Source organism: Vespa mandarinia, chromosome 2 (genome assembly GCF_050613455.1).
Source record: "Vespa mandarinia isolate Hongniang chromosome 2, ASM5061345v1, whole genome shotgun sequence".
Taxonomy (NCBI): Eukaryota; Metazoa; Arthropoda; class Insecta; order Hymenoptera; family Vespidae; genus Vespa; species Vespa mandarinia.
The window spans coordinates 576,826-591,240 of NC_140811.1; the positions used below are offsets into that span (position 1 = coordinate 576,826).

Consider the following 14,415-nt stretch of genomic DNA (forward strand, 5'->3'; position numbering starts at 1 on the left):
TCGAAACTGCTCAATATTACGTTAATTACTTCGAAGAAATTTGTTCTGGATAGAGCAATGATCTAGAAGCAATCATTTGTTTTTCTATGCTGTTCGTCGACATTATAATATGGTAATGCAAGAAACGCGGTCGCTGCAAGGTTGTTTACTGATTTATAAAGTCGATAAGTTTGTTTAGTTTAAAATATATAAGTACGTAGAACACATTCCTTATGTTCACTGCGTACGTCAAGTTAAAATAGAAGTGGGGGTAGTAAAAACGATGGATACTATAAACGAAAAGTAACTTGTACTTAGTTACTCAATTTAAAGGTTATGTATTACTTCAATCAATTATTGTTTATAAGTGAATATTAAATGAAAGACTCACAAAAAATAAAAATTCTTTATAGAATGTAAAGAAATACTTAAAAAAGAATCAATACTAATATACACAGCCTTACTCTTGAATGGTGTTGACAAACGATGTAAAACATGTTTCTCCAGCATATATTGTCACTGATATATTGGTATTTTAGACCGTTTATAAAATGGTTTTTAAGACAAACGACACAAATGTGTGAACTTCAAAGAATTTGTTATGGACAACCTTCTGGAGCTCCTAGGACACTCGCAATTGAGGAATCTCTACAGCAATCAAAAAATGCTAATATCAAGACTTTGATTACTTATTTAAATGATATTGCAAATCATCGCGGTATAACCATTAAAAGTGAACGTAAAATCCTAGAAGAGGCAATTAGAACAGTATTGGTGGCTAAAAATGTAAATCCCACAGCCCATCCTGATTTTGCCAAATCATTTGGCAAGTGCATAGAATTAATTTGGGGTTACCGCCAACTATGTGTAGAATGTGAAGAACTTAGGAAAACACCCTATGATGCTGATAATCCAGAACACGAACTATTGTTATTGAAATTGTGGAATTTACTTATGCCTTATGATCCTTTGGATGCTAGAGTAACAAAACAATGGCAGAATATTGGCTTTCAGGGAGACGATCCAAAAACAGATTTTCGTGGAATGGGAATATTGGGACTAGAGAATCTTGTTTATTTTGCTCAAGAATATCCTAGTGCAGCAACTCATGTTTTATCTCATTCTACTCATCCACATTATGGTTATGCATTTGCTATCGTTGGTATAAACCTTACCAGTATGGCATTAAAATTATTAAAAGATGGTACTGCTAAGACACATATCTATAATTCGTCAAAGACTTTGCCAACTATCCGTGCTTTTCATCAGTTTTATTGTTATCTTTTTTATGAATTTGATGGATTTTGGATTGAATCAAAACCGAGCAATATGATGGAATTTTCTTCTATACAAGAAAAATTTGAAAATAGCATTAGAATGGCATTATCCAATTCATCAACCACATTAAGGATAAATGTATCAGTTGATAATATTTAGCACAAATCTTGAAAACTATGCTTCATGTTCATAGATATCTGAAAGATAATTATATTATCAATGGTAGTATGCACAGACCATTCCTTATTTTGTTATATACAAAACAATGCATTCAAAAATTTGATAGTTAATATTACATTAACCTGTTCATGGTTATTACTATAACTCATTTTAAGAAAGAGAATGATTTTGCAAAATATAATGTACAAATACTTCAATACAACCTGTAATTGAAAATTTTTAAGAATTTAACTAATTTTTAAACTAACTTTAACACTTTTAAATTAAACACTGATAATTAATATTTTTGGCTATAATTAATTAATATACACAAGGAAATATGTGTATAAGAATATTTATTGAGAAAATGTAGAAAAAAAATATAATAGTTCAGACATGTTCTGTCCTTATGACAGTGAGATATTAAGCATAACAGATTATGACTATAGAAAAACTTAAAAAATTATGTTCATTAAAAATTTTTAATATGCATTATATATTGTGGGTAATTTTAGGATATCATTTAAATATTACTGTATATTTTTTCTCCTATTATTACCATACATATACGCCATAATTATCATTTATACTATGTAAACACTTTTTTATATCTAGTATATATACAATCTATTATATTTTAAAAGAAGTTACTATCTCGACACTTTCATTATTTCTATATGTAATAAACTATCTAGTCATTTTTTATAAAACATTTTTTCCATATATTACCCATAACATATATATACATTAACAGAAAAAAAAAAAAAAAAAAAAAAAAAAAAAAAGTAGGAGTGTTTATTGTTCCTTCTTCTGTGGCACATCCGTCTTATGTCTAAGCTTGGAAGCTACAGAAACGATAACTAGTACACCAATAGTAATACTGCCTATTTTCATAACCCATGGATTTTCACGAAGAAAATCTGCTATCTTTTGTGTGAGATCATCACTGAAAAAAATATGCACTACTAAAATACATGCTCACCTGACACTAATTTGAATAAAGTTATATGAAATTTATTAAAAATATCTGTTTTTTAATTATTGAACTTACAATGGGCTCTGTGGAACTGGAACCTTCTCTGCATGAGCATTTCTATACCAATCCCTTGCAAAGGAAACTAATGAATTAACATCATATTTTGGAATTTGATAACGATACATTTTACCATGTCTAAAGCTGAGAATAGAAAATTATAAATATGTAAAGGGAAATTATTAATGACAATAAATGAATGATTAGATTTGATTAATCGATTTTGGCTATTTTTATAGACTTACAAAATAAATTCAGGAACATTATAAACATTGAATCTTCTAGCTGTGGCAGCACCAGAAATGTATTTATCAACGCGTGCAACATTAACACTATGCTTAAGTTTTGCACCAACTGTTTCCCATCTTGCACCCATTCTTAATGAATTTACGTCATTAGTAGCATAACTACGACAATCGAAATAACATTAATTTATTATAAAATAAAAATACTGAAAAATAAAGTATTAATTGTGTGACATACAACATAATAAACCAATCACCAGTTGTAGCTCCGCTACTTGCTTGAGTCAAATGTTCAAAAGTATCATCTGTAAGAGTTTTTACTGCGAGTTCTTTGTTTTCAGTAAGTGCAGTTAAGATTTCTTCATCGTTTACAGCACCTTATAAAGAAATAAAATAAATATTTAGTATATTCTCTCTTTTTAAAAGAAATCTTTTAGATGTTTTAACTCTTCCTAATCAACTATCTGATCGATCGTAATTATTAATTTAGTATATTAACTAAACTTGAAACATTAAATTATATTTACAATACTATGTCTTTTTTTTATTATTATATAGTTTTTTAGATTCATATTCCTACCAGTATATAACAAAGGATTTCCATGCCTGAAAAATACAAGTATTGGCTCCTTTTCTGGACTATAAAGATGTAAAAGTTGACTGTTTGTCACCTTAACGACCCATGCAGATAAGCTGTCAACCAAATCTTCTCGTACATGGAATAATTCTTTTTCAAAATCATCACTTTCTTTACAATTTGATTTTGCTGTAGTAAAGATTTGAATTAATTCATAAATTTATTACATTAGATTAAAATATATTGGTTATGTCAGAAATTTATTAAAAGGAATATATAATAACTATTAATTGCGTATTGAACAATACTTTATATCATAATTATTTTCATAAACCATTGTTTGCAATAGATCAATTCTTTCTATAATAATTTTATTTATTTATAATAAATGAACTTACTAAAAAGCGTGACAACATATTTTTCGGTTTTTATTAAATTCAAAAGATCTTGATCCGTAACTTTTTCAATCTGTAACTTTTTTGTATTATTAGTCGAACAAATAGTACATATTGCAATAAAGATAAAAAATCGCAACATTTTGAATTAAATAAAAATTAATATCGCTAATCACAAAATATTATCTCGGTAACTATGACACGTCAACCAAAACTTAGTTTTCGTTCTATCCGGTTCTATCTGGCATTTCAGTCTTTCGTATTATCCAACTGTAGAAGTCGAATTAATGAATTTCTATTCAACTGATGATTGGATTTATTCGGAAGGATACTGAATCTGAATTCATATAAAAAGAATACACAACATATCGGAAAGTGTACTACTGATAATAGTAAATTTATACATTAAGCTTGTGTGTATGGTGTGTGTGTTGTGTGTATACATTTGTAGCCGCTAGTTCCTCTTGATAGGTTCCCCCTCCATGAAGGAGTTAATAAGATTTCGAGAATTAAATATCGAAGCTCCTTCATTCCGCTTTCGTATATTTAAATAAACAATTCCGTCGATTATTTTACATTCATTCAAAATATATATAACACCATAATAAACTTTACTAATTCTTATTAATTATATATTAATTATTTATACAAATTAAGTTTTTATAATTATTTAAACGATAACATATTTGTTTACACATTACATATATAAAATAATTTTAATAAATAAAATAAATCTTTGAAGAAATTTACTTGTGATCAATTCAATGCTCTTCTATTAATTAATTACAATCTATCATTCATGTCAATTCGGACTTTTCCTTCTTGACATAATTGAGTGATCGGAGAGACGTAAAAATTTACATACTGCTTAAGGCTGTTTACTATTTTTTGTTCGGAGCGTGTGAGACTTCAGTAACAGATATGGACAAAATATGAACTACGAATACCATGCGTCTATTATATCGGTATATAAGCTTCTTTGATTATTAATACTTGCGTTAATAGATTTATAATTTGATTTCAATATATCGCAAATATATGTATTTATATTATTTTTAAATATTGAAATTTTATATTATTACTATTTTAAGTTTTTCACGAGTTTTCGTCTTTATAATGTTTAAAAAATGTACCGTTGTTTAAATATTACCTTATTGTACTCCGTATACATTAGAGACTACATTATAAATAATTGAAAAATTATCGAAAGTATTAATTTATAAGATTTCACGATTAGAAAGAGAGATAAAGATAATAAAGCTTTTTCAAAAGTTCGAAAAAGTCATGCCCTCGTTTAAATTTTCATTTTTAAGATGAAATTGTGTTCATCGAAATCGCTTGAGAATTTCGTCTTTATTCATTGTTGAGATCTGACTTTGAATATTTTCAATTAAAATTAAAACAATCAAACAATAAAATTAGTAGATATAAATATATTTTGACGTATTTTTAAATTATGAAACTTTCAAAGTTTACTACTAGGCGGCGCTTTCAACACAGTAAATTTGATTCTTATACGCAGTTTTTTTAAACTGTTATAAGTATAATATCATAATGAATATTATTACGAAACAAGTAATATTTTTAGTATGTATAATGAAATGTTTAAATAAATAAAAATAATTTTATATCATTTATAACATATGACATTGTAATTGTCACATTAGGTTAGACCTGCGACTGTAGCGAGATGCATATCAACCAGCTGTATCAATTATAAAGATTTTGAGGATATATATCATTTGGAAAGTCATGAATCAAATATACCTCCGTATGTAGAGCGAGAAGGAGAAAATGTTGATCTTAAAAGAGCACGGTAATATGTTTTAACTATAGAATCCGGTATATATCATAGAAAATTTGTTGTAATTTAGATTAATAATTTTTAGATCTAAATATCAACTTTATTTTTCAGATTGATTTACCAGTCTCGTAAACGTGGTATGCTAGAAAACGGTCTTTTACTTAGTACTTTCGCTAAAAAATATTTGAATAATTTTAATGATTCACAATTAAAATTGTATGACCGTCTCATTAATTTACCATCAAATGACTGGGATATATTTTACTGGGCTACAAATGCCAAACCTACACCACCTGAATTTGACAATGAAATTATGGATTTATTGAAAAAACATATAAAGAATGAAGATAAGCAAGCTAGGATAATGCAGCCAGATTTATAAAAATTTACTGTCATTGATATGTAGTCAATTTATAAACTTAAAACTTCTAGTATTTAATTTAGATTGATATCATAATTTTTTTTTCCGATGAAATAGAAATAAATGTGAAAAATAAATATATTTAAACTATTTTGGTATGAAGTTTTTTATAAGATCTCTTTTCAATTGGAATTTATTTTGTTTTACAGTAAACCACAAATTTGTTTTAATTACATTTATATCATCATTGTACATATAACTATAACTCTTTATAGAAACTATCCCTTGAGTTTCTTTTTTAACTTTCTATTTTAAATATAGCCAAGATTTGATATAATACAAATATAACTAAAGCTGATATGTGGCCAATTTTATGCTATTTCAGTTCATAGGCGAAGTGTAATTTTACATTTTTATGTTTTGTATCCTATGTTGGCGACCATAATTTTCAGCATTAGAATTTTCTGTACATATTTTGATTGGTTATTAGAGTTTGTATGTACATTCGTGGATACTTACAAATACAATTTCTTTTTTATAAATAAAAGAAATCTCTCAATAAAATTGATAAAATACATTGAATACTGCGCTAAATAATGATATAGAGCACAAGAGAGGTAGTACATAGAATGTAATTTATAAGAGAATGTAAAATTTATAGATTATACTAATTATATGCAAAATTTTAACTCATTTTTAAAAATATATAAAAACACATATAAGAAAAATTTTCCAAAACACATTTTCCAAACTGGTTCCTTTTTGTACTTTATATCTATGAAGAACAAATATACTTAATCAATTTTAATACAAGAATCACATACACGCACAGGTTTATCCCATCCTCTGTGAGGTACTGGTTTACGATGTTGCGAACATTCTTGACATACGCCACGTCCGCAATCTCTGCAGTGATGTAAAGAAAGCATAGGAGAAAATTTCTGATTACAGATACAACATCCAGTAACTTCTGAATCAGGTACCCAATAGGACGGTCTAACAGTGTCTTTTATGAAAGCTGTATAAATTAAAAATATTGAACAAAAATTAAAGATTTTCATATAAATTTAATATAAACATATAAAAATAGAAATAGATCTATTTTCTATAAAATAGATACACAATTTTAGGGAAGGTATAAGTTACGTACATTTGGAATAGTTCAAAACTGTTCCGACTGCACTTAAGGTAGATACTACATGCTCTGTCACTTTCCTAGCATTTACATCTTCTAAAGATTGAGTAACTTCATTATTAGAGCTGGTATCTTTCATATAACATGTATCACAGACACGTACAGGTGTATACCAGTTTCTGAAGGGCACACATTTCGTTTGAGAGGAACACTGTGCACAAAAACCTTCTCCGCAGGCTCGACAATGATGCTTTGTATCTGTTGCACCAAAAGGTGTTTTACATTTATAGCAATATTTAATTTCATTGTTAGGACGCCAATATGAAGGTGCTATTTGATCCGTTACCCAAGCAGATATTGCCTTAGTAGGTTGTAAAGAGACATTAGTAACTGCTTCAGTTATATAAGACATACCATCAACTACACGCTGAGCTGTATTCTGTGGTACATTAGAGGCTGTTGGCTGAAATCAAATTATAATCTTAATAACCATGTTTCCAACACTTTTTTGCAGTTATTATTGATATAACATACCGTAATCCAGACATGAGTGATTTCAGTGCAAACAGCAACTTCTTCTGGATCCTTATTTCCATACCAATATTGTCGACTTCTATAAATTTCACCACAGTGAGGACATTCTATTATGGAACCATACCATGCATATACGGCTAAGCCATACCAACTTTTATCATTATGAGTTTGTATCCGACTTGTTACTTTAACTTCTCTCCCATTGCTATAACATTTTTTACATATATATATCAAATTGTCATATTGATTTTGGTACCTGCACCTGTATAAATAAAATTCCTCTATTTATGAAAGTAGCTATTATAAGTGTATTATGTAAATAAATGCAATAATATAATGATTAGTATTACCTAGCATTATTACTATGAGGTTTTCCATCTCTAAGATGACCCATACTATTACTACACCTACAACCACAACTGAGACATTTTACTGGACAGCTAAAATATTGATCAGGGAATATGATATTGGAGAAATTTCCAGTTTCTCCAGAAAATTTATCATTTAAATGTCTCAGAGTACTGTACACAAGCTGTGGATGTCTCGCAAATCGTACCGATGTATTATCAAGTTCATTTTTTATAACCACGTATAAAGGCTTATAATCGGTAGATGAGTTCAATGTTTGAAGTCCAACGTATTTCAGTTTACTAAATGATTCTATTTCGAGTCTCATTTGACCAAATTTAGTTCTTAACATATCCTCTGCAGTTTCTGAACCATCTGAAATTAATCAAAATTTTTAAGATTTTTTCCAATAATACATTGTATATTTCTAATCAAAAATTCTTCTTTGAAATTACTGTTATTCTGAGAGATTATATGTACTGTTGCTCAGAGGTTTGGTGTGTCTGGTCTCCTGTAGAATTATTAGACAAGGGCCTAGCAAATTTAATGAACTTGGCATTCCTGCTCGTTGTCCCATTGCTTGTAAGGCTATCCGAAAATGATGACTATATGCTTTGGATGCAGTTGACAAAAACATAAACAAATCCTTATTCAATCTTTCGGAACGTGTTCGATATATAACAATGTCAGATATTGCCAAAACTTTAAGTAGAAGTCTTATTCTTTCGTTTTCATAAATAGTAACACCTATTAATTAAGAAACAAGTGATACAAAGTTTTTATAAATCATCGTTTTTTTTAGAGAGAGAGAGAGAGATTTATTAAATTAATAGATAATGCAAAATGATAATGTAAAATCATTTGTAAAACAAAAACAATAATACCTAACAGACCTTCTGTATCTAGGCATATTACATTAAGATTTGGATCAAATGCTGCCCAAATACCAAATGTACAAGAAGTTTGATCGTTCGAAGTTTTAAAAACTTCTTGCCCTTTAAAGAATGTCTGATTCAATGTATGACTTTTTCCATCACCTGTATTTCCAAAAATGGATATAACTTTAACTTTTTGATCTTTATTGGTACAATTCAATTTCCTAATAAATTGTTCAGCACTGGAAACTTTTAGTCTTTCTTGTTTATCGATTAATACGAAGCTTTCGATCTTATTAGGTTTGTTCTTTGTCGATAAGCCTTCCATCGAGGTATTTGCATTAATAGCAATTGGAGAATGATTTGTATTGTACATATCTCTGTTGTAAATAGATAAACTGTCTAGACTCTGCATAATTGCTGGGCTCGTTTCTTCTGTTTCATTTCTCTCCCATGCACTCATAATGTGAACTTAAAACTTAACAGCACTATAAACGTATCAAATTTATGTAAGAATTTATTGGAACAGGTGTTCCTATCTCTTTTCGTTTTTTTCCTTTTCTTTTTTTTTTCTTCGCTTTTTTTTTATTTTTTTACCAAATTCTCAAAAGATGACAAGTAAGTACAGAGATAATTAATGCACGATAAAAGTTGCGATATTTTCTATTTACATGGCCAATGCAACATAAATAAATTACTGCGCATATTAGTCGACGAGGATATGGCGTCGTCAAACGTAGTTATTTAACATAAATACGCTTGTTCATATTTTTCACAAATTCAAATACATGTATAATCATATATATACAATGTTGCAATCCAGTTCATTGAAAGTATCATTCGTTTTTACACAAATCGAGTATTTATCATAAACGAAAAATTTTAATATCGACACATATTACATGAATTTTTTTAACATATAAAAAAGTGCTTCATGACAGATACAAAAGAGGTAACCGCATTCTTCTGTGTTTGTCGGTGCGTAACACTTCCAATCACTTCTATTGTCTGTCAGTACAATATTACTACGTCACGTAGCATGCAACAGTATGACGTAATACGATGCATGTATAACGCACGTACCACGCTTCTTCTACACTTACACTAAATAATTGCCTAATGCATATTTCACTGCTAAATATATATATATATATATATATATATATATATACATATATTTTCTTTTAACTGATTTTTCTTAATATAAAAATATGTCGAGAATAATAAATAATTATAATTATAAAAAAAAGAGAAAATTTGTACATTCAAAAGATGCTTATCGTAAATTGTACTTAAAATAAATAAATCCAGCAGATCCATACGTGTTGTGCAAACATAAAAATTCAAAAGACCCTATTTTTCTTCCATTCATTTCCTTTTCCTAATTTATAGTCATTTACAGTATCATATATTTTTATATAATTTAATTGATTTTTATTATTTTTTTTTTTTATTTCTTACCTATATTTTAAAATCAAACTTCAAATAATTTACTTAACCATTCTTTTGTATATTAACAATAAAAATATCTTTTTCATTGGTAATGTTTATCATATAGAATCGTAGAAATTGTGCTTCTAGGGAAAGTGTTCTTATGCTTTTAGGGAAAAACTATGCAATCGTCACACATTGGTAGATTCTAGATTACAATTTCCGTTACATATATGACCGTGGCCACGAAGATTGTAGATCGTGCTAAACGTTTTTTCTTTTGGACTGTGACAGATTTTCTGTTAATTAAATGGTTCCAATATTTCGTTGATATTGATCATTCGTAAGTTGACATTATTATTTATATAATATTATTGATAATATTACAGTTGATTAAAAGTTTATCACGTTAATCAAAAGATTTAACATGCGGATATTGCCGGCCGGTAATTTTGTATACGTGGTCACTTTTCTAAAATGCAATACGGTTCAAATTTTATAACAATTTATAATATACATATGATTATTGTTACAACGATAATTAATTTGATAACTCTATGATATGCATTAATTTTTCTTTTTATTAAAAATTATTCTCCATGTATCATAACCTCTTAACAATTAACATTATAGTTATTGGGTAGGTCAATAAGTAATGTTGAAATTTTTCGGTAAAAAATATTAAATAGAATGTTGTTTAATTAAATATTAAATATCAAACATTCTGACATTACTTATTGGTCAATCTAATATATATATATATATATATATATATATATATATATATAAATATGTATGCATATAGTTAATATTATCATTTTATTTACAGCAAGAAGAATATGACACGATTAAATTTTTTAATTTTTAAAGAATAATTAGAAATTAAATTTTAACTTAAGAATATAAACTAAATTTAAAAATGGTATCTCTTATTAAAGCAAGAGGGTTGCGTATGTCAGCACAGAAACAAGAGACACTGTTAAAGCTGACTATACTTTCCTTTGCAGCAGTTTTATGTAAGTGTATTAATTTTTAAATGTATCAAAAATATCTCATTTAAGTGTTCAAATGAAAATTATATACTTTTAATATTTTTGCAGCTTTTGCTACACGTTTATTCTCAGTATTAAGATTTGAAAGTGTTATACATGAATTTGATCCATATTTTAATTACCGCACAACTAAATATTTAGCAGAAAATGGATTCTATAGCTTTCATAATTGGTTTGATGATCGTGTATGGTATCCACTAGGAAGAATTATTGGAGGTAATTATTCATTTCATAATATTTTATTATTTTTCATTTGTTATTAATTATATAAAAAAATATATATTTTTAAAATTTTATTTACAGGAACAATATATCCCGGTTTAATGATTACTTCAGCAGCACTTTATCATTTAGCATGGCTACTGAATATCACATTAGATATACGCAATATATGTGTATTTCTGGCGCCTCTATTTTCAAGTTTCACTACAGTTATCACTTATTTGTTAACTAAAGAATTAAAGGTAATAAATAAATAAAAGTATTTATATATTATAAATAAAAAATTAAATTATATGATTAAAAAAAAACAATTTAGTATAAGCTACTCTATATATATATGTGTGTGAATATATCAATATATTTTCCTTAAGGATTCTGCATCCGGATTATTTGCTGCAGCTATGATCGCTATTGTACCAGGTTATATATCTCGGTCTGTAGCAGGATCATACGATAACGAAGGCATAGCTATTTTTTGTATGTTATTCACATATTATATGTGGATCAAAGCAGTAAAAACAGGAGCAATTTGTTGGGCAACATGCGCTGCAGTTGCATATTTTTATATGGTGTCTTCATGGGGCGGTTATGTTTTTCTAATCAATTTAATTCCATTACACGTATTGACCCTCATGGTCACTGGTAGATTTTCACATAGGATATATACAGCTTATAGCATTTTATATTGTCTTGGTACCATTTTGTCTATGCAAATATCTTTTGTTGGTTTTCAACCTGTACAAAGTTCTGAACATATGCTAGTAAGTATTCAGATTATTATTATTTAACTTTCTTACATTTTAATCGCATACTTGTACAAAATATTACTTTATAGGCATTGGGAGTTTTTGGGTTGTGTCAGATTCATGCACTAGTGGATTATTTACGTAGTAAATTATCACAAAATGATTTTGAAATGCTCTTTCGAGGTCTTCTTATTTTTACTATAACTACATCTTCCGTAATTGGTGGTATTTTGACGATAACAGGTATTTTTTTTTTTTTATATATATATATATATTAGAATATTTTATTCTGGAAATAATAATGAGATGAAATAAACGACCTCCTGATTTTTTTTTTTTTTTTTTGAAGGGAAAATATCTCCATGGACTGGCCGTTTTTATTCTCTTTTGGATCCATCTTATGCAAAGAATCACATACCAATAATTGCATCTGTTTCTGAACATCAACCTACGGCATGGAGTTCATTCTATTTTGATCTTCAAATATTAGTATTTCTATTTCCATCAGGTTTATATTTCTGTTTCTCAAAATTAACTGATTCAAACATTTTCCTCATTTTGTATGGTATTACTAGCTTGTATTTTGCTGTAAGTATAAATTTATATATTTTAGTCAAATTTGTATCAACTATAATAAACGATTTCATACATTTACATCTCTCTAATAGGGTGTCATGGTACGTTTGATGTTAGTACTTGCTCCAGTTATGTGCATTTTGGGTGGAATAGGTGCATCTTCTTTGCTACTTACATATATGAAACAAATCGACAGTGGAAAAGTTGTTGATAAAAGAGCAAAGAAGTTTGAAAGTAATTATGTATTAAGGAGTGAGGTACACTTCAATACAACTAAATAGTATATACTCGAATAACAAAGTAGTATATTTTGAAAAATTTTTCTTTGAAAAATATATTCATGATTTTTTAACGAAACAATCTTTGTTTACAGATCGCAACAGTTTTTGTGGTAATAATGTGTATACTTTTCTTCTCGTATACCATTCATTGTACTTGGGTTACAGCAGAAGCTTATAGTTCTCCAAGTATTGTGTTGTCTGCACGTTCCCCGGATGGTGGTCGTATGATTTTCGATGATTTTAGAGAAGCGTATTATTGGTTACGCATGAATACTCCGGAGGTATGCTTTTGAAAAATATAATAATATAACGGAACGTACGTAAGCATACATTTAAGATTTAATTAATTTAATTCTCAAAACAGTCATTAAATAAAATATATTCTTTAAGTTTGTTAAAGAATAGAATAATTGAATATTAATGTAAAGTAGTTATGTTTAAAGCTCGTATTTTTGTATTACGTTAAATCACATAAGATTATATTTTATTTTAGAATGCCAAAGTAATGTCATGGTGGGATTATGGATATCAGATAACTGCTATGGCCAATCGTACCATTTTAGTAGACAATAATACGTGGAATAATACGCACATATCAAGGGTTGGTCAAGCAATGGCAAGTTCAGAACAAAAGGCATATGAAATAATGAGAGAACTAGATGTAAATTACGTACTTGTGATCTTTGGAGGACTAACGGGTTACTCATCAGATGGTACTTTTTAAACTAATTAAATGAATTGATATTGAAAATTATTTTTTGTTTTTCACTACATATGTGTCGTATAATTTCTATATAGATATTAACAAGTTCCTATGGATGGTTCGCATTGGTGGTAGTACAGAAAAAGGAAAGTCTATAACAGAATGGGATTATTATAATGGTGCTGGAGAGTTTAGGGTTGATAAAGAAGGCTCTCCCGTTTTACTTAATTGTCTAATGTATAAAATGTGTTACTATAGATTCGGGCAAGTTTATACAGAAGGAGGTAAAATTTAATATATATTTTTTATTTATCAATGATATGGATTTTTTCTTATCATTAACTCGAGTTCTATTATTTTTTTTTTTTACATTTAAATAGGTAAACCTTCCGGTTATGATAGGGTCAGAAATATGGAGATAGGAAATAAAGATTTTGAACTAGAGACATTAGAAGAAGCATATACAACAGAACATTGGCTAGTACGAATTTATAAAGTAAAAGATTTATGGAACAGAGGAGCTTGATTATTCACGTAAGAAGTCATAATTGTATCAAAGACAGCCAATATAACGCAAATTCTACTTACTATTATATTTGCTCGTGGCTTTTTCAGTTATCAGTGATATCAAACAATAAACATATATTCAATATCGTTATATAACTGAACTTTCTAGAAAAT

At 28.0% G+C, this 14,415-nt stretch overlaps 5 protein-coding genes across 7 annotated transcripts; 3 read left to right on the forward strand and 2 right to left on the reverse strand.

The window, feature by feature from the left end:
• Nucleotides 1-71: 71 nt before the first annotated feature.
• On the forward strand, nt 72-1,797 carry LOC118451353 (ELMO domain-containing protein 2). The gene is made up of 2 exons (XM_035887788.2): nt 72-312; nt 393-1,797. The coding sequence occupies exon 2, from the start codon at nt 475-477 to the stop codon at nt 1,414-1,416; it is 942 nt and encodes a 313-aa protein (XP_035743681.1). The 5' UTR covers nt 72-312; nt 393-474; the 3' UTR covers nt 1,417-1,797.
• A 271-nt stretch (nt 1,798-2,068) lies between these two features.
• Nucleotides 2,069-4,133, reverse strand: LOC118451354 (thioredoxin domain-containing protein). The gene is made up of 6 exons (XM_035887789.2): nt 3,670-4,133; nt 3,275-3,460; nt 2,933-3,071; nt 2,695-2,856; nt 2,468-2,593; nt 2,069-2,362 (listed from the first exon to the last, which is right to left on the reverse strand). Exons 1-6 carry the CDS (start codon nt 3,806-3,808, stop codon nt 2,212-2,214), a joined length of 903 nt encoding a protein of 300 aa, XP_035743682.1. The 5' UTR covers nt 3,809-4,133; the 3' UTR covers nt 2,069-2,211.
• Nucleotides 4,134-5,136: 1,003 nt separating this feature from the next.
• On the forward strand, nt 5,137-5,981 carry LOC118451392 (succinate dehydrogenase assembly factor 2, mitochondrial). 2 transcript variants are annotated; one of them, XM_035887864.2, is made up of 3 exons: nt 5,137-5,253; nt 5,334-5,482; nt 5,582-5,981. In XM_035887864.2, exons 1-3 carry the CDS (start codon nt 5,221-5,223, stop codon nt 5,850-5,852), a joined length of 453 nt encoding a protein of 150 aa, XP_035743757.2. In that variant the 5' UTR covers nt 5,137-5,220; the 3' UTR covers nt 5,853-5,981. The 2 variants fall into 2 exon arrangements, with proteins under 2 accessions (XP_035743757.2, XP_035743758.2); XM_035887865.2 differs by having other exon boundaries at nt 5,143-5,241.
• A 115-nt stretch (nt 5,982-6,096) lies between these two features.
• LOC118451391 (zinc finger FYVE domain-containing protein 1) lies at nt 6,097-9,906 on the reverse strand. Of its 2 annotated transcripts, none has more exons than XM_035887862.2 (6): nt 8,742-9,906; nt 8,329-8,595; nt 7,851-8,223; nt 7,501-7,762; nt 6,982-7,429; nt 6,097-6,849 (listed from the first exon to the last, which is right to left on the reverse strand). In XM_035887862.2, the coding sequence occupies exons 1-6, from the start codon at nt 9,184-9,186 to the stop codon at nt 6,626-6,628; spliced, it is 2,019 nt and encodes a 672-aa protein (XP_035743755.1). In that variant the 5' UTR covers nt 9,187-9,906; the 3' UTR covers nt 6,097-6,625. The 2 variants fall into 2 exon arrangements, with proteins under 2 accessions (XP_035743755.1, XP_035743754.1); XM_035887861.2 differs by having other exon boundaries at nt 8,733-9,904.
• Nucleotides 9,907-10,341: 435 nt separating this feature from the next.
• Nucleotides 10,342-14,268, forward strand: Stt3A (catalytic subunit 3A of the oligosaccharyltransferase complex). Its single transcript, XM_035887893.2, has 12 exons — nt 10,342-10,497; nt 10,984-11,170; nt 11,255-11,422; nt 11,510-11,670; nt 11,800-12,189; nt 12,264-12,417; nt 12,524-12,762; nt 12,843-13,007; nt 13,124-13,312; nt 13,525-13,744; nt 13,830-14,018; nt 14,115-14,268. Exons 2-12 carry the CDS (start codon nt 11,074-11,076, stop codon nt 14,258-14,260), a joined length of 2,118 nt encoding a protein of 705 aa, XP_035743786.1. The 5' UTR covers nt 10,342-10,497; nt 10,984-11,073; the 3' UTR covers nt 14,261-14,268.
• Nucleotides 14,269-14,415: the final 147 nt, after the last annotated feature.

What these genes read in the sequence shown, in the direction of transcription:
- LOC118451353 (XM_035887788.2), top strand. Translation starts at nt 475, where the DNA reads ATGTTTCTCCAGCATATATTGTCACTGATATATTGGTATTTTAGACCG.
- LOC118451354 (XM_035887789.2), bottom strand. Translation starts at nt 3,808, where the DNA reads ATGTTGCGATTTTTTATCTTTATTGCAATATGTACTATTTGTTCGACT. An exon ending in AAATCCTTTGTTATATACTG is followed by an intron (nt 3,072 to 3,274) that starts GTAGGAATATGA and finishes TTTCTTTATAAG; the next exon opens with GTGCTGTAAACGATGAAGAA. An exon ending in GGTGATTGGTTTATTATGTT is followed by an intron (nt 2,857 to 2,932) that starts GTATGTCACACA and finishes CGATTGTCGTAG; the next exon opens with TTATGCTACTAATGACGTAA.
- LOC118451392 (XM_035887864.2), top strand. Translation starts at nt 5,221, where the DNA reads ATGAATATTATTACGAAACAAGTAATATTTTTA. An exon ending in CGAAACAAGTAATATTTTTA is followed by an intron (nt 5,254 to 5,333) that starts GTATGTATAATG and finishes TTGTCACATTAG; the next exon opens with GTTAGACCTGCGACTGTAGC. An exon ending in GTTGATCTTAAAAGAGCACG is followed by an intron (nt 5,483 to 5,581) that starts GTAATATGTTTT and finishes TTTATTTTTCAG; the next exon opens with ATTGATTTACCAGTCTCGTA.
- LOC118451391 (XM_035887861.2), bottom strand. Translation starts at nt 9,186, where the DNA reads ATGAGTGCATGGGAGAGAAATGAAACAGAAGAAACGAGCCCAGCAATT. An exon ending in CACCAAACCTCTGAGCAACA is followed by an intron (nt 8,224 to 8,328) that starts GTACATATAATC and finishes GATTAATTTCAG; the next exon opens with ATGGTTCAGAAACTGCAGAG. An exon ending in TCACTCATGTCTGGATTACG is followed by an intron (nt 7,430 to 7,500) that starts GTATGTTATATC and finishes ATTTGATTTCAG; the next exon opens with CCAACAGCCTCTAATGTACC.
- Stt3A (XM_035887893.2), top strand. Translation starts at nt 11,074, where the DNA reads ATGGTATCTCTTATTAAAGCAAGAGGGTTGCGTATGTCAGCACAGAAA. An exon ending in ATTATGTATTAAGGAGTGAG is followed by an intron (nt 13,008 to 13,123) that starts GTACACTTCAAT and finishes CTTTGTTTACAG; the next exon opens with ATCGCAACAGTTTTTGTGGT. An exon ending in AACGGGTTACTCATCAGATG is followed by an intron (nt 13,745 to 13,829) that starts GTACTTTTTAAA and finishes ATTTCTATATAG; the next exon opens with ATATTAACAAGTTCCTATGG.